General features: G+C 41.5%; 1 protein-coding gene across 5 annotated transcripts in view; it reads right to left on the minus strand.

The window, feature by feature from the left end:
* The window catches only part of MYO3B (myosin IIIB), a 503,216-nt gene that overhangs the window by 417,625 nt on the left and 63,301 nt on the right, over window positions 1-22,290 (minus strand). For all 5 annotated transcript variants that reach the window (XM_035304567.3, XM_035304566.3, XM_035304565.3 and 2 more), the window contains one exon: window positions 14,308-14,453. In XM_035304567.3, coding sequence (XP_035160458.3) covers window positions 14,308-14,453 — 146 coding nt within the window. The remainder of the gene's footprint in view (window positions 1-14,307; window positions 14,454-22,290) is intronic.

Genomic DNA, 22,290 nt, shown 5'->3' on the forward strand with positions numbered 1-22,290 from the left:
TATTTTCCCTTTGCTTATGAACCATGATTTGGTGGGAAATGAAATTCTTGTTTGGAATCTGTTTTCTTTAAAAACAGTGAAAATAGGCTGTCATTCTCTTCTGGTTTGTAAGGTATCTGCTGATAAATCCACTGTTAGCATAATGAGGTTTCATTTGTAAGTGATCTGACACTTTTCTCTAGTTACCTTTAAGATTTTTTTTTCACAGTGACCTTGAAAAGTCTGATAACGATGCCTCTTAGGGAAGCCATCTTATATAGTATCTCACAGGGGTTCTCTGAATTTCTTAAATTTGCATATTAACCTCTCTTGTGAGATTAGGGAAATTTTCATGGACTATAGCCTCAAATATGTTTGCAAAATTGCTAACTCTCTCTCCCTCTCTTTCAGGAATCCCAGTGAGTCATAGGTTTAGTCTCTTTAGAGAATCTATTTCTCAAAGGCTTTGCTCATTTTTACAATTCATTTTTACTTTTTTCTATCCCGGTTGATTAAAAAAAAAAAAACTGGTCTTCAAGTTCTGAAATTCTCAGCCTGGTCTAGTCTGTTGTTCATGCTTCCACTGTATTTTCAAATTCCTGTAGTGAATTTTCCAACTCCAGAAGTTCAATTTGGTTACTTCTAAAAGTGGCTATGTCATCTTCCAACTCTTGTTTTGTTTTACTGGCTTTCTTGGACTGAATTTCAACTTTCTTTTGAATGTTGTTGAGCCTCCTTGCCACCCAGATTCCTAATTCTATGTCTGTCATTTCAGACATTTCAATTTGGTTAGGATCCATTGCTGGGGAGCTGGTACAATCCTTTATATGTAAGGAAACACTCTGATTTCTTGAATTGCCAGAGTTTCTTTGCTGATTGCTTCTCAGCTGAGGGAACTGGTGTTTCTTCTACTTTTTCACTTTGCTGTTGCTTGAATAGGGTTCTGGGTTGTTTTTTTTCCCTTCAGGGTTTGACTGTGGTGTATGTTTGACAGGGTTTGACTGTATGTTGTATACAGTCAACTGGCCACGTTTCTGTGCTTTCAGAGGGCCAGAGCTCTGTACGGGTTCCTTGGTTGTAGTTAATTTCCTGTATTGAGTTTCACAGATGTTTTTAGATTTGAAATACCTATGAATAGAAGTTCTAATATTTTCTTTCTGCACCCGAGGGATTGGTTCAGATGCTGCCATATTGGAGACCACAGAAATAGTCAGTAACTCTCCCTTATTCCTCTTCTCCCTCAAGCAAATGTTGCTATGAATACATCTGTTTCTAAACTGCTGAGGCCAAAAGTGTTATGTTTGGGGCAGAGGAGACATGGAGGAAGGTGGACAGGGTAGTGCGGGTCTGTTTTCTCTCTAACTCCTTGGACTAATTCAAAGAATAAGGATAAAAATAGAAGGGCCTATTTATATAGAGGGATTTGATGTTACTCTGTTGAGAGAGGAGAGCCAAAATGGTCAGGCTCACAGCACAACCAGAGTGGCTCAGGGACCTAAGTGGCAGAGAATGGCTCAGAGCTCAGGATAGGGGCTACTTCCTTTTCTGGGTGGAATCCAGTGCTTTGGCACCCAGGACTAGAGACTTTGGGAGTAACCAGAATGAGTAGCCTGCAAAAGCCTGGATGTTCTGATGGTAGGTAAGCAGGCAGTAAACATGGCCAAAGAAGAACTAGATGGGAGAGAAATAATAAGGCAAAGGCCACACAATGATAGCTCAAAATGGCTATGAGCACATAAGGAGCACACTCTTGAAGATTTCTAAAAATTCTTGGGCAATACTTTGGGAGGTGTTGTAAGCAGAATAAAGATGTCTGTGTCCTAATACCCAGAACATGTGAAAATGTTAGGTTACAATCCAAGAGAGGATAACAGATGGGTATGGTAACTAATCAGCTGAAATTAAAATAGGAAGATTATCCTGGATTACCTGGGTGGATCCAGTATAATCAAAAGGGTCTTTAAATGGGGGTAGAGGGAGGTAGAAGAGACAGTGCCAGAGTGATGCGATGACTAAACCAGCCATTAGTGGCTTTTAAGATAGAAGGGAGCCACAAGCCAAGAAATGCAGGCAGCTTCTAGAAGCTGGAAAAGGCAAGAAAACAGATTCTCCCCTAGTGCCTCCAGAAAGGAACACAGCACTATGACACCTTGATTTTAGCCCAGGATGACCAACTTCAGACTTCTAACTTTCAGAACTATAGGATAATGAATCTGTGTTGTTTTACACTACTGAATTTATGGTAATTTGTTACTATAGTTTCTTGAAACTAACACAAGAGGTATGCAGCTCAGATGTTGCTAGTATGGGACTGAGCCTGAAGACAGCATATCCACATAAATATAAAGCAGTACTATCATGCAGACAGGATCCCTGTGACTTGGAGGCCTAGGTATGACTCATTTTAAACCCACCTCAGCCCCTCAAGTGGGAGACTCACTATCCCTTCACTCTTCCTGAAGGAAGGAGGAAAGAAATAGATATTTTCATCAGAGATAAGTGTGGACTGTAGGAGTAAGGGCAGCCAGCAGAGGCCTTGCCAATCAAGACTGATGAGTAATGCAGCATGAACACAAGAGCTTCCAGCCCAAGGGGCACAGGAAGAGGGGGAGGTGGGAACCATGAATCCAGAGAGCAAGACAAACTTCCACCAAGAATGTGAGGCCAGAGGAAGCAAGCGCTGAAGGTTCAGAGGCAGAGGAAGCAATAAAAGAGGAGAGTTCAGGAAGGGACTCCCCACTCAGTGCTCCTTACCATTCCCTGTGCTATGGTCTGAACGTTTATGTCCCCTCAAAACTCATAGGTTGAAACCTAATTACCAGTGTGATTATTGTAGGAAATGGGGTCTCGGGAGGAAATTATGTCATGAGGACAGACTTCTCATGAATGGGATTAGTACCCTTTTAAAAGAGACCTAAGAGAGACCCCCTTATGCCTTCCCCCATGTGAACACACAGCAAGAAGGTCCCATCTATGAACCAGAGAGTGAGCCGCTATCAGGCACCAGATCTGCTGGCATCTTAATCTTGGACTTTCCAGCCTCCAGGACTGTGAGAAACAAATTTCTCTTGTTTATAAGCTACCCAGTCTAAGTCAGGTATTTTGCTACAGCATCCTGAAATGGACTAAGACACCCTAAATGGGCCAGTTGCTTGGCATGGAGATAAAGAACAAAACCTTGATGAGTCCTGGTAGAAGTCGATGCCCATTCCGCATGACCAGGATGAAGCATGATGCCAGGATGCAACCTGCCCTCTGTGTGTTTTTAAGCCTCTTTGGGACATAAGAAGCAGATGGCACTGTTCCTTGGATCGTATTCCACAAGTGCTTGACCTTTGTCCAGATGGACACCTGAATCTTCTCAGAAATCCTCACCAACTTCAGAGGACCTGTCTCAGATAGGACACAACAGCTACCTCTCAATGACCCCAAGTACCACCTTTGTTCTGAGATAGAGAGATTGGAGGTTAAAAGCCATGTCTTTATTCTGTACTCCATTCTGGAAGTATTGAGTCTGGGAAGAACTCAGAGATGAAACGTAGAGCTCCCTTCTCCACTCTGAAGGGCTCAGCATTCTGGAGCAAGGGAGAGGAACAATCTCTCATGTACCCACTTCCTATCTAGAAGCAGACTGAGACCTGCCAAGTATGTTATGTAAGAGTGTCTTGACTTCTACAGAAATGCCACTTATGGGTTGAAGAATAGAAGAGTGGCTAATCTGACCCCCATACCCACCCACTAGGACTCTCCTAGGAAAAGTACCTCCCTCCCTCTGGCCTCCAGCTGTCCCATCCCTAACCATGCCCTGGGCAGACCTCCAGGATACGACTAGGAGCAATGGACTCCAAACCAGGTAGTCACTATACTAGTTTCCTAGGGCTGCCATAAGAAAGTACCATAACCCAGGTGGCTTTAAACAATAGAAATTTATGCTGTCACAGTTCTGGAAGCTAGAAATCCAAAATCAAAGTGTTGGTAGGGCCATGCTCCTTCTGAAGCCTCCACGGGAGGATCCTTCCTTCCCTCTTCCTGTGTGTCTGTCTATATGATGTTCGTGTGTGTGTGTGCGTGTGTGTGTGTGTGTGTCCAAATTTTCCTCTTCCTAAAAAAACACCAGTCACACTGGGTTAAGGATCAACTCTGCTGCAGTATAACCTCATCTTAAGTAAGCTAATTATATCCACAATGACCCTATTTCCAAATAAAGTATTGGAGGTTAAAACTTCAACATATCTTTTTGTGGGGGGCACACCACAGTCCAACCCATAGCAGCCACCACTGGCTATTCTGCTAGAAGCCTTTTTTCTACCTTTACATTCTTCATACACTCCCATTGATATAATCTCTCATTTCTCAATTCTCAACCATGGGGTGGGAATAGGGAAGGTAGGAGCAAGAATTTCCAGAGGAGACTTTGTAGTTTTAAAACATCAACAAAAAAACAAATGAGGGTCTGATGTTGTTTCAGGGAAGGGTTTTACTCAACCCCTTCAGAATCATCTTGGAAACTTGTAAATATAAAATAATATGCATGTGATTCCAAAAATATATTTGTAAAATCAATTGTATTTGTATATAAATGCTAAACTTGACCCAAACCAATTAAATTGAAATTCTTGGGGAATGGTACCCAGGCACTGGTATCTTTTAAAAGCTCCCAGGGTATTCTCATCTACGGCAAGGACTGAGGACCCTGTCCTGGTGAGACTTGCTGCTGTAGTGAGCAGCCCCAGCCCTGCAGTTGTGGCCAGCCTCATTCTTCTCTACTGAGAAGCCACAGAGTGTACAGAGGATGCTTAAGAAAACTGTTTATATAAGCCCTGCTATCTGAATGCAAAACATTCTTGCTCAAGAATGGTGGTCATTTATTCCCCTCTGAAAGGTGAAATGATGGAACAGTAACAGCAGGAGCAGAACCAGAACCCAGGTATCTGAATCCAAGTTTGAAATGTCAGCTTCAGGTCTAGAGTCCTGCCAGGGTAAGACTTCCTTGTGGCAGTTTGGGAGAAGTACTCAGAAGGAAGACATCGTCCCATCTAACTAAAACAGAGCCACTCTGGGGGATAGTGGTAGTATGTGCTCTATCAAACCTCATCTCAATCATGCAAGATGGTCTTACTGTTTGACCCCCACTGGGCTTACAGCTACAAATAAATTCATTTTTCACCATGGGCTATTAAGTCATGGCTCTGTCAGCCTGTGCAGTTCACCAGGATACCAACCATCTCTTCCTTGTATGTGACAGAAAGGCTGCCAATGTTCTCCAACTCATCAAACATTTAAAAATGTTCAGATGGCAGGATGGTCAGCAGAGTCCTGCCTCAGGCCTCCAGAACTTCCCCCACCCAGTGTGTTAATACTGACATAATTACCCAGTGTTCCTCAACACAGCTTTTCCTGGGTTGTGAATCCATCACTACTACCATTCTCCAGTCTATGTTTTCCCATCTTAGCCACTACAATATCACAGTAGATTTTACTTAAGTCCAAAGATACAAATATATTATGTCTAAGATAGTCTCCATTCATACCAGCCTCACAATAACACCAAAGTAAAAAATTAGGCCGACATGGCTTGTTTACAATGAACCCATGCTTATTTCTAGTGATCACAGCTTTCTCTTCTAAGAATTCACACACTATTCAAGGAGAAAATTAAAAAAAAATCTTAGTAATTATCCCAAGATGAAAGTCAAGCTCACCAGATAGTAGTCTGCAGGCGCCCTCTTCCCTTTTTTTGAAGAATTGAAGCACAATATCCCTTTTCCACTCCTCTAATGCTGTTCCTGTTCTCCAGAATTCTAAGAGCCCTGATGATGGGGCAGCAGCCTCACTTGTATGTTCCCTCAGTACCGGGAGTATCACTCCTCCCCTAAGAAACCTGAACTTATCTGGAACAATCAGGTGCTCTCCTTACAATCTTCTCACCAGGCTTCAATTTTCTGTCTCCTTCTGCCAATGTTTTGAGCTTTTCCAGGTTGGGCTGGAAAAAAAATTACTCTCTATGGTAGACAAAATAGGAGCAAAATGGGAATCAATTTTGAATCAGTGACCCTAAGTTTAGGACTCCTTTACCTACAGACAAAATAAAACATTTCTAGAACCCTGGAGAAGACTGAACCTACCAAGGGGGCTAAAAGGACCCTAGAGAAGGAGGCAGCCAAGACCAATCATACAACTCATCAACCAAGCACAAAGCCACCACAGAAATTGACAGAATTGATAGCAATGGAAAGGCACCGTGGCCCTAGTTCTCTTCAGAGGATGACAGCATCATCACTCATTGTAGACATCATAGGAGTGGAGATTAAGGCCAGTTCTGCTTCCACATGTGCAGTTCCTGTCACAGCGTTCACGCATGTGCGTGAAGACAAGGTGTGTGTGACCACATCTTTTAAAAGCGTGTCTATTTACAAAGAGTTGTGACAATGGACACTAATGGCAGAGTCCTTCACATAGATGCAATGTAAGTAGTAGGAACTTACTGAGAAATCATCCTTCATTCTCTCTTAATTCCACATACAATCATCAATCAATCAATTAGTTCATTTCAAATAACTGATCTCATGGGTGGCTCTTTTTGAATAGAGGTTTTCAATTCTTCAGCTACAAGGGAAAGAAAATTCCTTACAATATAAATATGCCCTTGAGATATTTTCTTTGGTAGCACCCAGAATGAACTGAATGCTTACTATGGATTATTCCGAGCACTTTACATTCATTAACTCCCACAATAGCTCTGTGAGGTTGATATTACTCATATCCTCATTTTATAAGGGAGGACACGGAGACAGACACATGAAGTAATTTGGTCAAGTTCACACTGGTGAAATAGAAATTGGTGGAGCTGCTAGTTGAACCCATGCAGACTGACTACAGAACACTGAAATAGCTTGATTGCAAAACTGGTCCAATCTTCTATTCCTTCCCCTATCTATGCTGAGAGCCCTGCCACCAATATGAGAATAATCCCAGGCTAGCCTGCTGGAGGATAAGAAACCACATGGACCAGAGCCACGTCATCCTACCCAAGGCTATCCTAGAACAATCAACCCAGCCAAATCCTCAGTGGACCACAGATGCTTGAGCAAGCCCAGCCAAGATCTGCAGAACCACCCAGAGAACCCATTGACTCATAAAAATTCATAAGTGTTTGTTGATTAAGCAACTAAGTTTGAGAGTGATTTGTTACATTCTAGTAGCTAACTGTACAACCAACCATGCTGGACCACTACACTGTATTAGCCTTTGAATGATACCGGCTTCACTTGACTCTAGGATCTTGCTGGAATGGACAGCTCCAGCTGTGAAGAATCTTCCTTATACTATCACATTATTGTTCTTCATCCCTGTCTTACTCCTGCCCCTGCCATTATGCCAACCCATAAGGGCAGTTATAAGTATTCCTCACCTTTATTTCCTAGTTTTTTCTGGAGTAGTGAGGAAACTAGGGTGCCTCAACTCTAGTACAATTTTGAGCTCTGTTTCCTTGCCTATCTCTTTGCCCATCTTGCCGTCATTTTGGAGCTGGGCTGAAATTAGTCATGGTGAGTGGTGCCAAAATAACGAAACCAGGGTAATGAGAAGAAAACACAGATAGCGCTGTGAGTCAACACCTTGCACCTTTGGCCTTTCTGTCAGGGTAAGCTTCTTACTCAGTGGTGGTGGGGACCCAAAGTCTCTGAAGGCATGCTCCTGCTTTGCCACCTGATCCCCTAATGAAATCTTGCAAAGCTATATTCCGCCTGCCTGCCAGGACTTAGGCAGGGGGGCAGCAAGCAGTACTTCCACAGGATTGAATATCCCCAGCTGCTCAATTCAAATTTAAAAAGAATTTGGAAATGTGTTCCACAGAGTGAAAGCCTTCTGGGGCATTTCTGCCAGATGCCTCCAGCCACTGGGTTCCCAAGGAAATGGAATGTCAAGTCCTAGACCCAGAAGATATTCTGGGGGTCTGCAGGGGGTACATACTCAAGGCAATGCACTAAAAATGGGATCAGACATCTCCCAAAGAAAAAAAAAGATTCATAAAAGATAATTGTTTTTCTACTGGAATATTTTAAGACTTTTTTTTTGCTATTAGGCACTCAATAAATGCTAAATGATGTTAATTCTTCTAGCACTTCGTGCTTTATGAGTGAAGCTTGGATTGTAGGGATTCATTGCTCAAAGGCCAATAGCTAAGTGACCTGGGTTGGTGAAGAGAAACCAACACTCCCCAGGGCAAATCCCGCCTCACTGTGCCATTAAACACTCACCACCCCTCACTTATTACACTTCAACAATAGTTTAGTTTTAATTTCTTTTCTTTATATTTCACAGCCCTAAAGGAAAATGTCCTGTGACAATTCTGTAATAGTAAGACAATTACTGGTGACTCAGGGCTCCCTACTGCCTCTGAGTCTCACAGCTGAGGAGCAGGCAGGGACTACTGCTTCCCGTATAGGAACAATGTGGTTTGGGAATTAGGAAAGTCCGAATCAAAAGGAATCTTTAAAAAAAAATGCCTATATAAGATAAAAGTTTAACCCAAAGATCCTATTTCAGGACAAGAGTCAATTGTAGGCACTGAGTCCCTGAGAAAGCTTTTCCCATAGACACAAATGTTTCAGGTGGTGACTTGTCCATCTGAGCCCCACTAACCACAGCATCCAGGCAGTCCAAGAGGATCCAGACCCTGGGTTTCCAAAAATCTGATTTCTCCTTTTGGTTATCTAAACTCTGTCTGTTTCACCTTTACCGATAAATGAGGAGGAGGCAGTGAAGTGATGTGCTCCTTAACAGCAAAAGCTCTGTCATCTTTGCAACCCAAGCACCCAACCCAAACCTGAGTCTGGACGAACAAAGCTAAAGGTATCCTAGGGTAGAGGACATGGGCATTCCCAAGCTCCCAGTGGACTGTGCTCCAAAGCCCTTGTGTAAATTAGAAAGCATTTTCTTTTTCTGTAAACATAAAGCTCTAGAGAAAGCTCAAGTCCTTAGACCAGGTCATTCAGCTCTATTTAGCCACAAAAATCTAATAATGCATCCAAAGCAGGGAACTTCAGCTATTCTACTGCTTCCTCCTAAATAACCATTTAAAATATGGCTTTCTTGAGAAAATGTGTTCCAACTTAGGATGCGAGAAACAGATTTCCATGTTTTCCCAGGACCAAGAATGAGCTTTTCCTACTAATGAATGAATGAATGAATGAATGAAAGGGAAGAGGAAAAAATAAGAGAAAGGTAAAGGGGGAGAAGATGCTGGCTATACTGGAAATAGCCCTGACACGGGAGATACAGGTTTGCAAGGAAGGTGAGATGGGACAGAAACTTCTGGGTGAGAATAATGATATTTTGAACTATTTTTCTGCTTTTATATGACATATGCTCTACAGTTCTTCAGCTGAAAAACTTGCCTTAAGTGTTCCAAATTAGGAAATAAAAAGCAGTTGCTTGAAGGGGAGTTTGGAGAAGGGAGAGATTTCTGGTTTGGGGGTCATAAATCAATGAGCCAAAGACAGCCTATGTTCACCTGTGATGATACTCTTGATATCTGTTCTTCAGTTTTTTGGCTGATTCAGTCATGATGCTAATAAAATTCTAATTTTCAGGTTAATAATGTCAGCTTAAAATTGGGAGTAGGAGGAAAAACATCGGACTGTCTTCCCTCCGATGAACAGAAAGGGCAGGACCACTTTCTATTCATTTCTATATGCCCCAGTCCCCTCCGTGCTCAACATATAATTCCTTAACAAATAATATAATTTAAGGAAGGGCTTTAACTTTTCAATGTAGTAGCAAAATGTGTGGGCTTCAGAGTCAAACTTCTCAGATTCAAATCATTCTTCCTCCCTGGGTGCATGACCAGAGGCCAGCAAGCCTGCTTAACAGCCTTGAGTTTTCTCATCTGGAAAAAGGAGTGGTAACAGTACTTACATCACAGAGTTGCCTTGGGAATTAAATGCATTTACATTTCTAAAACACAAAACACTGTACCTGACCCCTAGTTAGCACTTGACAGATCTTAGCAGCTATTATTTTTCCATCATCATTGAGCTAACTGTCTTGTATCTTGCCCCCAAATTAGTTTCTCAGGGAATTTGGTAAACATAAAAGTTGGTGTAAAGGGTTGAACTGTGACCCCCCCTCCCGCCCCGCAAAAGATATGTCTACAGAATCTGAGAATGTGACCTGATTTGGAATAAGAATCTTTGCCGATGTAATTAAGGAAGGATCTCAAGATGAAATCATTCTGAATTAGGATAAGCCCTAAGTCTGTGTCCTTACGTGAGACCAGAAAAGAAGACCCTGAGACATGGGAAAGGTGGCCATGTGAAGATGAAGCCAGAGATTGGAGTCATGCTGCCACAAGCCAGGGGAAAGTGGGAGCCACCAGAAGCTGGCAGAGGCAAAGACGAATTCTTCTCTACAGAGTCTTCAAAGGGAGCGTGGCCCTGCTGACCCACTGATTTTGGCCTTCTGGCCTCCAGAACTGAGAGAATAAATGGCTGTTGTTTTAAGCCACCAAGTTTGTGGCAATTTTGATGTAGCAGCCTTAAGAAATAAATACAGTTGGGTCCAGGTGACTTGGAACAACCTAGACTGAATGAGGAAAACAAGTCAAAATGCAAATTGGTGATGATTGCGAGTTCTCCTTTTTTTGAACTGTGTGCTGAAGGGAAAGTTCTCTGTAGGAAGAAAGAATCACCAGCTTTAAGGACTGGAATGTTTGGGCCAGTCTGTGCTGTCCACTTCCAGCCAAAGACATTTCTGCTGAGAATCCTGAAAACATCCTGCGTTTTTCCATAAGGAATAAAGTGGAAGTATTCAATGTGAGATGAGACACTGGACCAAGTCAGCTGCTACCTGGCCCCAGATAAATGGGCAGGTGATGCAGCTCTCAGTGACTGACCAGTGAACACACCCACACTGGTCCCCACCACCTTCCTCACTCCTCTCTGTGGAAGTCTAGAGTCATTAGCCAAAGATTCTAAGCTAAGGAGAGATACTCGGTTGTCAAAAGACCAACATAACTGTGAATTTCCACTAACTGTATTGATTCTTGCATTTATGTCTACGAAACAGATCTCTTTTTATGTAAAAATATATCCAGGTCATCTTCAAGATCATTTTAAGCCACTGGAATTTTAAAGAAGTCCTCTACAGTAAAGAGTCGTGAGAGAGATTTGAATCCACTGACATTGAGAGAAATGATTTTCATTCATTTGCTCTCTTATAACTCCTGGAGAAAAATAGCAGCAGGCAGAGCAGCGACAGTCAGAGAGGGGTGACGTTTTTGGAGCACAGGCATTAGATGAGATGACACATGCTGACAGGTTCAGCAAATAGTGGATGCTCTGCCAATCAGCAGATAATTTCTGTGTGTTTGCAAAGTGGGAAAGATTGTGAGTCATGAAGTATTTCAAAGACAGGTCATGATGACTCTGTGTGTCATCTTGCAATGTGAAGGTCAAGAGAAAGGAGAAGGTGGGTAAAGGAAGTGAGGGGAAGAGCAAGGAGACCCAAGTACAGGCAAATCAACCACATCCAGGCAAGTTGCTTCATATGTCCTGACAGTAAACCAGGGAACCTTCCTAATTACCTGTTTTGTTGACATCTGAGGCTCACAGGTAACCAGCACTTCAGTAACTCATAAATCTTTTTTAACTTATAAAAGTTACTTCTTCCCTGACTCAGTCAAGGTTTTATTTTCTTCCCTTACTTGGTAATTTACTCAATTTATTTCCAGTAAAGAAAGGGTTGCAGGGAAAAGGTCAGTGAGGAAAGTCAGAGGAAGAAGCCACACACAGTATTCTGGATCCCAGCATACCCTGAAATGGATCTCATTGTTTCACTGGCAACAATTCAAAAACACTGAAAATAGTCACATTCAAATAGAAAGAAAAATAATTCCGAGGCCAAATAGGTTCAAAGGATTTTTGTTATTATTTGTCAATTGCTTCTCCATTAGGAAGAGAGAGAGATGCCAGGCATGGTGGCTCACGCCTGTAATCCCAGCACTTTGGGAGACTGAGTTGGGCAGATCACCTGAGGTCAGATGTTTGAGACCAGCCAGACCAATATGGTGAAATCCTGTCTTTAAAAAAAATAATAATAATAAAAGGAAGAGAGAGAGAGAGAGAGAGACAGAGACAAAGAGAAACACTGAGATTGATTCTAATGAAACACATAGGTAAATAATTTGAGTGCCTTTTAAAAAATACATAAATGCTTAATTTCTCTACTTTTCATCAAAGAGCTTTTCTGGCGAAAGGATACATTTTTAGCACTAAAAATTAAGTACACATGTGACACACACATTTGGTCAATTCACAAAGCTTCAAAGAGAACTGTGCAATTCTAATTGACAGGGTAATTCTAAAGTAAATAACTTGGTGAATATAAACCCAACATCTTTTTCCTGGTTTGGGGAAGAAAAAAGCTGTACAAACATGCTAAGATTTAAAAATATAATAAAATAAAACCTCTTATCATTCCCGTTCAAGAATGTCAAGTCAGCCATGAAGGTTGTGACAGTGGCAAGTGTTGAACACACATGAGCACACATCATCACACTGAGAATCTGCTAACTGATTATTGCTGACAATGCCTAGTTCAATCTGATTCATCATTTGCACTGGAACCAAGAGACATTAAAAGGGCAGAAGGTAACACTAAGAGGAGAGAAACAAAGCCTTAAACTATGTCGAATAAGGATCCTTTTCTAGCAATTGCCCAATTCCTGGGATCCCTTCTGTCCTGAGGCAGGCAGTAGAGGCTTAGTTACTCCCACATCTGGAGATCTGGAGGCTTCTCCCAAGATGGAAGAGATGAGTAGTGAGAGAATAGAGAGATTATTAGAGATCAGAACTTGGCTGGGCACAGAAGCAAGCTAAGTGGAGTCACTGGAGAGAAAGGGTCTATTTAAACACACACACATATACATACACACACACACACACACACACACACACACACTTAGCTGCCTCACATTTATCACCTTAAGAAATTTTTGAACAGCTGGTCTATATACATATGCATAGTAAGAAAAAATATATAGATGATCTCTTATCAAAAGTACGTATTATTTTGCTAATGAGAAGCTACACCTTAATCCTGATATTCAGAAAATTATGTTGCCACATTAAATAAATGGTGAGGGGTAAACCATCTGTAAAAAAATCAAAGCACACACACAAATCATTCCAGACACCATTTCCCATTTTCTGACTTATTACTGTACACAATGCTGCTTTTGGCTCCTGCATTCTTATATCCTTTTGAACGCTCACCAGACTATTAATTTAAAAAGCCAGGTGCTCCGTCTGCTCCTCTAATCACTGTGACCTGTTTTTGTGATTCAAAAAAGGGAAAAAGACTAACTCTGGCTTGGGTGGGAATCATTTCTGGAATAGTGGTTGGTGGTTGTTCACATCTGGATTAGGTATAAAATGATAACATGATGATGATGAACACCAGAGAGCCTCATCTGCATATAAATAGACCTAATCAGAAATGTAAATTGCAATCAGTAGAAATGTTTAAAGGCTGTGATAGCTGTGTGATTGTGCAGATAAGGAAAGGTCAACACTTGTATTGTTAAAGCAGCTAAATGGCTCCCAGCCTGCCCAGAGCCTGCCTTTGAAAGAGACATTTGGAAGGTACAAATTATCTCTCAAACTGTACCCTGGCTGGGAAGAACTCCCTGGATAGCTTCATTTTCTGTAACTAGAGCCGTGAGCTGGCCATACATCAGCCTGATTCCAATGAAAGACAACCCAACCTCTTGTACAAACCCCTAATGAATATACAGAATAGAAAGTATGCTTGCATTTAAATGCTCTCCAAACAGACCTCTTTCCACACAATTTTCCATTGAGACAGAAATTAAGGGATGGAGAGTAAGATGTAGTGCTGATGTAACATTTTCTGATACATTTCAATGCTGTCTGACTGAATAGAGCCGTATGATACACATACGTTTTCACCGAATACTGGAGAAAGTATGCAATTAAAAAGAAAACACTAGTATTTAGACAGATTACTTAATCCACAGTTCCATTCGTAGTCTTATGCAAAGTACAAAAATGAGTATCTCAGAAAAAGCTGAGTGCTGAAAATATGCCATTGTTCAAATAAGGCCTTATTATTCCTTGGGGTATGTTATCTTTCAGGAACATCCTCTTCCCGACCACCCCCCACCCCCTTGTTTTTTCAAAGAAAATACATTTCACAATCAGGCTTTGTCAGGTTTGGAGAGAAATTGCTTACAAACTATTTATTATTCCTCTAACTAGATGCTTTCACAAAGAACCAATGAGTCAAGAGCTCCATCTTGTGTCCTACCTTGGAATCTTAAAGAGTGTTTTCACAGGATGCATGTCAAAGAGAGGAGGGTCTCCATCCCCCAGTTCAATAGCTGTGATCCCCAAGGACCAGACGTCACAGCGAGCGTCATAGGAAGAGTCATACTGCTGCTCACAGGCGATGACCTATTAGACAAAAGCAGGACACCATACATCAACCCTACGGCCACATCGGATGTCCTGAAAAGGCCCTGAGCTGATCTTAGTCCCCTTCTCAGTTCCCTTGGCCACAATGACATTGAATTCCAGTGATAAAATGTGTGTATTCTAGGCCTTATTTGTCTGTAACTAATTTATTGTCTTACATGTTCATTAACTTTTTTAAATGTGTCAGTTTAGTTTTTAAACAGTATGCATTGAACCGTCTAAGTACGAAGAACAGTGCAAGGGGAGGAACAGGGTGTATACCCACATCATCACAACCCTGCTAGTCTTTAAGGAAAGGCTCTGTCTACATCCTTCACCTCACTATCAGCTACTGAATTCAACAACAAGAAACAATTGTTCTCAAAGATGCCTGTGTACTTTGAGATGCATGAAATCCCCAAGAGTAGAACCAACTAAGCCGAGAGATGCTGGAAGACCCACATGGCTAACATAAAGTAGAAATGACCCCACTCCACTCTTCCCTTTTTCTAAGAACACCTCTCCCCTCCTCAGACTCCAACAACTGGTGTGCATCACAGAAGCAGCTGCCATTCCAGTTACTGCCCTGACTAGATACGACAGCAGCAGTACCAGAAAATGACCCCAGGCTTGCACTGTATTGAGGAGTATGTAACCCTGTGGAGAAATGTTTCTATCAACTTTCTGAGTTAGGCGAGAACATCTCCTACATTCAGACTCTGATGACTCTCACAATGGGGACAGAAGTCAGAAGTGAGCCAAAGGGCATGGAGGACCAGGAACCCCTATCAGACCTAAAATCTGCCACCATGGCCATGGCCAGGTGGAAAACTTTGATGTTTGATGATCCAGAACACCAATGAGGGGGCAACGCCTAAAGGGTGAGCACAGGAAAATCAGAGTAACAGGGCCACCCTCTTAGATCTTCATAATGTCTTTGGCTTTTTTATTTCAAATGAGATGGGACAACTGACTGTGGTGAGCAGAGGAGTGACAGATCTAGCTTATGTTTTAGCAAGATCACTCTGGCTACTATGTAGAGGATAGATTGTGAGTAGAAGAAACAAAACCAGTAACTATGTTACTGCAGAGATCCAGGTGAGGCATTGTGAGATGGTGAGAAATAATCAGATTCTAGATATAATTTTGAATGTAGAGCCAACTGGGTTTGCTGAACAGGGCTTATAAGAAAGAAGAGCTAAAGAAAACCCCAAAGTTTTTAACATGAGCAACCACTAGAATAGAATTGGTATTTACTAAGATGAGGAAGACAGTAGGAGGAGCAGGTTTTGGGCGAATAGTGGAGCTCCATTTAGGATATATTAAGTCTCAGATGCCTGGGAGACTTACAAATGGAGAAGAGTATTTTAGGGAGGTGGTTAGGTTGTGAGGATTCGGTCCTCGTGTATGGATTAATGTCACCATGAAAAGGGCTTGTAGGAGTGGGTTTGCTCCCCTCTGCCTTCTCCCATGTGAGGATGCAGTATGAGGGCCCACACCAGATGCCAGCACTTTGACCTTAGACTTCTCAGCCTTAGAACTGTGAGAAAACAAATTTCTGTTCTTTATAAATGACCCAATCTCAGATAATCCATTATAGCAGCACAAAATAGACTAAGACTAAGAAACAGATGTTTTAAGCCACTAAGTTTGTGGTATTGTTATGGCCATGATAGAAAACTAGTATTCCTGCTGTTTTCCAGACCCACTGCACTGGACTTGTAAGGCCTGGCAAAACTGCCTTGCTCTAGACCCTGTGCTCTTGTTCTCATAATTGCCCCGTATTCTTCTCTTCTGAGATGAAGAACATTTTCTGTATATCCACATCCTTGGCCTGGCCCCAGCCCCATCTTCCGAATAGAATATCCTGTCATACTTTTAACACGTTATTTTCAAATGTACATTCAAACTGAAGTTCAAATAATTCCAATTTCAGGACCAAAGGCCATTTTATTGCCCAGAAAGACCTTCCTTTCCTCACCCCAATCAAGTGAGAACGCTCATTATTTTTAAAGATCCCTAGAGAAGGCTATTCAACACCTTTCCTTTCAGAAATGACACTTTAAAAAATGTGGAACAAACATAATTTTAGACCTATCAATCAACAAATAGTTCACTGTAATTCATGACACTGTGATAAGGCCTGTGAGGGAGAGAGAAATAAGACTCTATTCTTCTCCAGTAGGAGCTATGGTCAATTGAAATATAAAGTGCATCTATCATAATTAAATGACAAACCAGGACAACTATAGATGGCCTCAGACAATGTGTACTAACATGTCCAATAACGGATATGGGCTCCAAATGCTTAAGATCTAGAAGGAGGCCACTGCTCATTCTGATAAACAGAAAAGCATATCTTGGCCTGATTCTTCTCTTTGGTGCATCATGTAACAAAGAAACTACTTAAGTTCAGCCTTCCAAGGAAGTTTATTGGAAATTATGCTAATAAAATAACTCATGAATAATTATTGAGTACCCATTAGTCTGGCATGGTCGTAGGCCCTGGGAAGAGAAAGTTAAATACACACTGAACTTAATCCTCATAATAATTTGGCAAAGCAGGTGCTATGATCACTTTTGCAGGTGTGGAAACTGAGGAGAACATGGTTAAACAGCTTACCTAGCATCACATAGCTAGTAATTATCAGGGCCAGAATTTGAACCCAGGCAGGGAGAAGGATAACTAAACAAATCACTGCCAGATGATGAGTGCTATATGTAATAGAAGTTATACTTGGCTACAATTATCAGCTCTGTCTGCACTCACATTTTGACAACACTAGCCAGCTTTTCTGAGCTTTTGTCATCTGGATCATCTCCTCAGAGTCTCTCTTTCGGGATTGCTCCTTACCAGGAGGGAACAGCCCTTTCTGCAGGTTACACATATGATAAGATTTGAAGGAGCACTCTTAAGAGGATGCAGGCCAACACCCTGGAATGGGATTCTCAATCTAATATCAAAGTCTGAAGCTATTTCATTAAGAGAAAATAGTACTATCATTCTCTTTAGCTCAACATTCTCCTGGTCTCTAGGTTAAATAAAGCGGAGTTAAAAGGATGCTTGGATAGTTGAATGGTCTTTCTTCCCTTGCCCCCAGAAGGTGACCTCAAAAAGAACTCTCTGAGTCAGTTGTGAGGATGCTCCATTAAGAAAGGAGAGCAGCGGTGGTCAGTGAGTGCACTGCTCTGGGACCAGGTTTTCCAGGTTCTGCAAGTCATATTAAAGGGGTGGAGAGAAATGAGATGGTGTTGACAAAGGCCCAGGACCCCAAATGCACACCCCTTCACATCTGAAACAAGTAACTTATGCTCTCAGGACCTCTCTTGATCTATAAAGTGGTAAGGTGGAAATAAATGACCATCCCTTCTAGCTCTAACAGACTATGACCTTGCAATTTCCAAGTAAGTGATCTTGGGGTAGTATCTCAAACTGAGAGGCTAACATCGCCATACAAATTAGCTAGAGTGCATAACACATTATTCTGAGGTGTGAACAGGATGACTGGAACTTTGAAGAGATTTTATTGCCAGTATTTTGTAAAAGGTCTTAAGGTCTACAAAAATATGCTGGTTGTCATAATAACGCCTCTGTTAAGGAAGATGAGCTTCAGTGAGAGAGAAATTATTTGGATGTTGGTTATTGGAGCAAGTCCAGGTTCCTACCTTGAAATGCAAACTTATGGCTTTTCTGGTACAATTAGACTACACTGCTGCTTATTTTTGGAAGAAGAAAAACACTAATACTGGTGGATTACTAGCAATATCTATGCACTGTCAGCTTTAGTGCCCAAGGCCAATAGCCATTTTACCCAGCAGTGGGCTTGAGGCTCCTAAATGTTGGTCATTACCACCTTAGCTGCCAAAAACTTTTCTTTCTGGAGAAAAGTGAGAACAAGAAACACGTTTTCACAAATGACTTTGCTTGGCAGGTCTTTGGAGCAAAGGCTAGTCATTATCTGTCTTCAATTGCTGGGGCAGTTCTCTTTAGCCTTCTTCAGGCTAAGGAGTTCCACAGATCCAGACTCCTTAAATCTACCCCCAGTCACTCCCTCCTACCCCAAAGAGGAAACACCTTCTCCCCTCTCCTGCAGGAATCTATGGGATGAAACCACATCCACAACTTCTTTGACACATATCCCCTTGTCTGTCCTTGAGCGTGGTCAGCTGTGTTCTGTTGAAGATGGCTGTTCCTTTCCTTAGCCACCAGCCAGAGAATGACAGAGAAAAACAACAGTCAGCAGCTCTTGGGTCGTGAAGAGACTTTCACCTCCGGCTAATGCTAGAAAATGCCAGAACCTGGTATCTCTGTTTTGGTTTTGCCACCCCCTCACTGGGTGACTTTGACAAAATGTTTTATCTCCCTCTACTTTTTCTTTGCAAGCAATCCAAGCAACCCCTTTTTCATGAGCCTCATCTGAAGTGCTGCTTATGGAAATGCTGGTTATTCAGCTTTTTCTATGGCACCAAACTGTTAATAGTAGATATCACCGGATCACTGACATATGGGCAATAATTATTTTATTTACTTACTTCTCTAAGATCTTTTATGTTTTCCAAAACATCTATAGAGAGCATGGATTATTTCTATAAGAAAAAGGAGTTTTGTTTTTTTGCCTTGAAAATAAAAATAAATATTGAAAAGTTTGCCTTAATTTTCAAAGGCATGTTTCTTTCTTCTGGAGTATTTGTCGTCTGCTGGGATTCTTTATCAAAAATCCGGCAGGTTAAAGGTGGTATATTAGTTATAAAACTAGGTCCCCGACCAGGTGTGGTGGCTCACGCCTGCAATCCCAAGGCTTCAGGAGGCCAAGGCAGACAGAACACGAGGTCAGGAGTTCGAGACCAGCCTGGCCAACATGTGAAACCCCATCTCTTCTAAAAATACAAAAAAAAAAAATTAGCCAGGTGTGGCTTATACCTATGATCTCAGCTACTTGGGAGGCTGAGGCAGGAAAATTGCTTGAAGCCAGGATGCAGAGGTCACAGTGAGCCAAGATCATGCCTTTGCACCCCAGCTGAGGTAGCAGAGCAAGACTCCATCTCAATAAACAAAACAAAACAAAAAACTAGGTCCCCATGAGATTATTACCAGAATAATAAAGCATAATTATTCATGTAGCATAATTGATAAATGTTATTGATCATAAATATTTCTAAAATAGAACTTCTCTGGAATTGGAAATTATAGTTTCAGTGTAACTATTCCAGTGGCAAATATTTTTTTAATCAGTTTTACAAATGAAATTCCCTTCCCCACTATATTCCTTTCTACTATAAGAACAGGGCATAATACTTTCACTTTCTCAGGCCACCATGATCCACGACTAGAACTTACTGATAAAGTTACCAAGACGGGTGAGATAAACCCTCCCTTACAGAAGGACTTGGTCTATAAGAACCTGAGCTAGCGGCTTCTCATCGCAAGGTCTTCATTATCTGAAAAGAGCATCCGTCTTATACTATATGTAAAAGGGATAAAAACAGTCAACATATGAGCATCTAGATTCAGACAACCTAGTTTCTCTAACAGCAATGTTTTCAAGCAAATAGTATGGTATTTTGCGGTCATAAGAAATAATTTACCAAACTTAAGAAATAGGTATTATTCAGACTACTTTATTTTTCCATTAGTATTTTTAAATGTCATTAAAAATGTAATTAGGTTTGCCTTCTATGTTCTGATTTCTCACCTTACTAGAATCATTCATGCAATCCAAAATTATAACCAAAGGTCGGGTTTAACATTTCACTCAAGTACACAGGCAAAATGCTGTTATCTCAAGAGTTAAATTCAGCTAAATAAGAGGCAAGGCAAACAGACGAAAGCTATTAATCCTTGGCTGACCTTGAGCCCAAAAATGCAGGCAATAGACTGGCAAATAAGATGGGCTGAGAGGTAGGAAGGCAAATAGGATTCTTAATTTTGCTTACACAATTCATGCAGCATAATTAATAAAATATTATTGATTATAAAGATTTCTAAATCAGAACTTCTCTGGAATCAGAAATTGTAGTTACAGTATAAATATTCCAGTGGCAAATATTTTTTTATTAGTTTTACAAATGATCATAAAGTGTTATAAACTGAGACACTGAATAAACAAATGAAGTATTTTACCTAAGATGAAATATAATTTCAAGGGAGGATATATTTGAGATTCTTTTTTTTTTTTTTTGTAAAGGAAATATGGACTAGATGAACTGAAATTGAAGTATTTGGCAGGAAAATGGTCTTTCATAAAACCAAAACTAAGGCTAAGATTGACCTGTATTTTTTACACTGAGAAATTGCCAGAAGTAGTTTAAATTAGAAGGTTCTTATGAACTTCAGAAAGGTCTATAATTATGTGACGTTCTACAGGTCTCTTTTTTCCCAGGATTGTAAGTTTCAGCTTAAGTCTACAGAGATATAAAGCCAAGTTCAAATTAAAAACACACAAAGCACACTAACACAACACCAGCTTCCCACCATGGCTAGTGGAGGGTAGAAGGGGTACTCATTCTGGGTTTGAGGTCAGCCCACACACTGATTTGTGCACCTAAATTCCCTGAAGCCCTGGGAACAGATCATTTATTGTTACTTGTGTGGTGAGTTCCCCTCTCAGACTCAGGACCATTATCCACAGAACTCCCAGCATGTCCAAATTTCATGTGTGTCCTTAGTACTCAAAAATCGAAAGAGCACATTTGCTTGGAGACCCAGTGCAATCCCACTGTCCTCGCCTGTTCCAGAGCTTCCTCATACAGAGATGGATGATGAAAGGACCTTTAAGATTCCCTCATTCAACTCCCTTCTTTTACAGAAGAGAAAACTGAGAGTCTGAGGAGAGAGCCAGTTGGTTTGTCTGAAGTCACACAGCTGGTTCATGGCCAAAGCAGAAGCAAACTCCATGGTTACCCACCACCTTCCTGAGTGAGGCATCTCTTGGGAATCCTTATAATAATGGAGAATGCTGAGCTACTTCCAAATAGATTCCATATTCAGAGAGCCACACTCACAGTAACTTCTACACTATGAGCCCATAAGCACAGCATGTAAGCATTAAACAGATGGATTTCCTGCCACCTCTCACTTCCCTGTGCCTTCAATCTCCCTTGCTGCCCCTTTCCTTGCCAGTTACTGCTCCATTTCCACCAGAGTATGTTCGGGACAGAGCAAGACGGACCTCCATAATTCAGTCCATTTTACACCTTGTTAGGCCAAGTATTATTAAACCAGGTCAGGAAACAGATTCAGAAAGTTAAGAGACACTCAAGGCCACAGCTAGTAGGCAACAGAACTGAAGCATGAGCACACAATCAGAAACTATGGAGGAAAAAAATGTTTTCCTCCTTCATGATGCATCTGAAAAATAAGAAGGAAAGCAAATCAAGCAAAATATCTGAAAGTTCCCACTTGGGCATACCCCTTCGTCAGCAAGTCGTCTGCGGTTTCTGTCCTCACCCAGGCTGACAGCACCGTGCAAATAAGGATGTCCTTGAGAGTGTCATATGCCCCTATTAGAGAATGATTCTGTTTAACTTTCTAAAATTGAAAAAGGTATGAGAGGCCAGGCACTGTAGCTCATGCCTGTAATCTCAGCACTTTGGGAGGCCAAGGCAGGTCAATCACTTGAGCCCAGGAGTTCAAAACCAGCCTGGACAGCATGATGAACCCTGTCTCTACTAAAAATACAAAAATTAGCTTGGCATGGTAGCCCATGCCTACAATCCCAGCTACTAGAGAGGCCAAGGCATGAGAATCACTTGAGCCCTGGAAGTGGAGACTGCTGTGAGCCGAGATCCCACTATTGCACTCCAGCCTGGATAACAGAGCAAGACCTTGTCTCCCGAC

The sequence above is a fragment of the Callithrix jacchus genome, chromosome 6, assembly GCF_049354715.1.
Source record: "Callithrix jacchus isolate 240 chromosome 6, calJac240_pri, whole genome shotgun sequence".
In the NCBI taxonomy this organism is placed as follows: domain Eukaryota; kingdom Metazoa; phylum Chordata; class Mammalia; order Primates; family Cebidae; genus Callithrix; species Callithrix jacchus.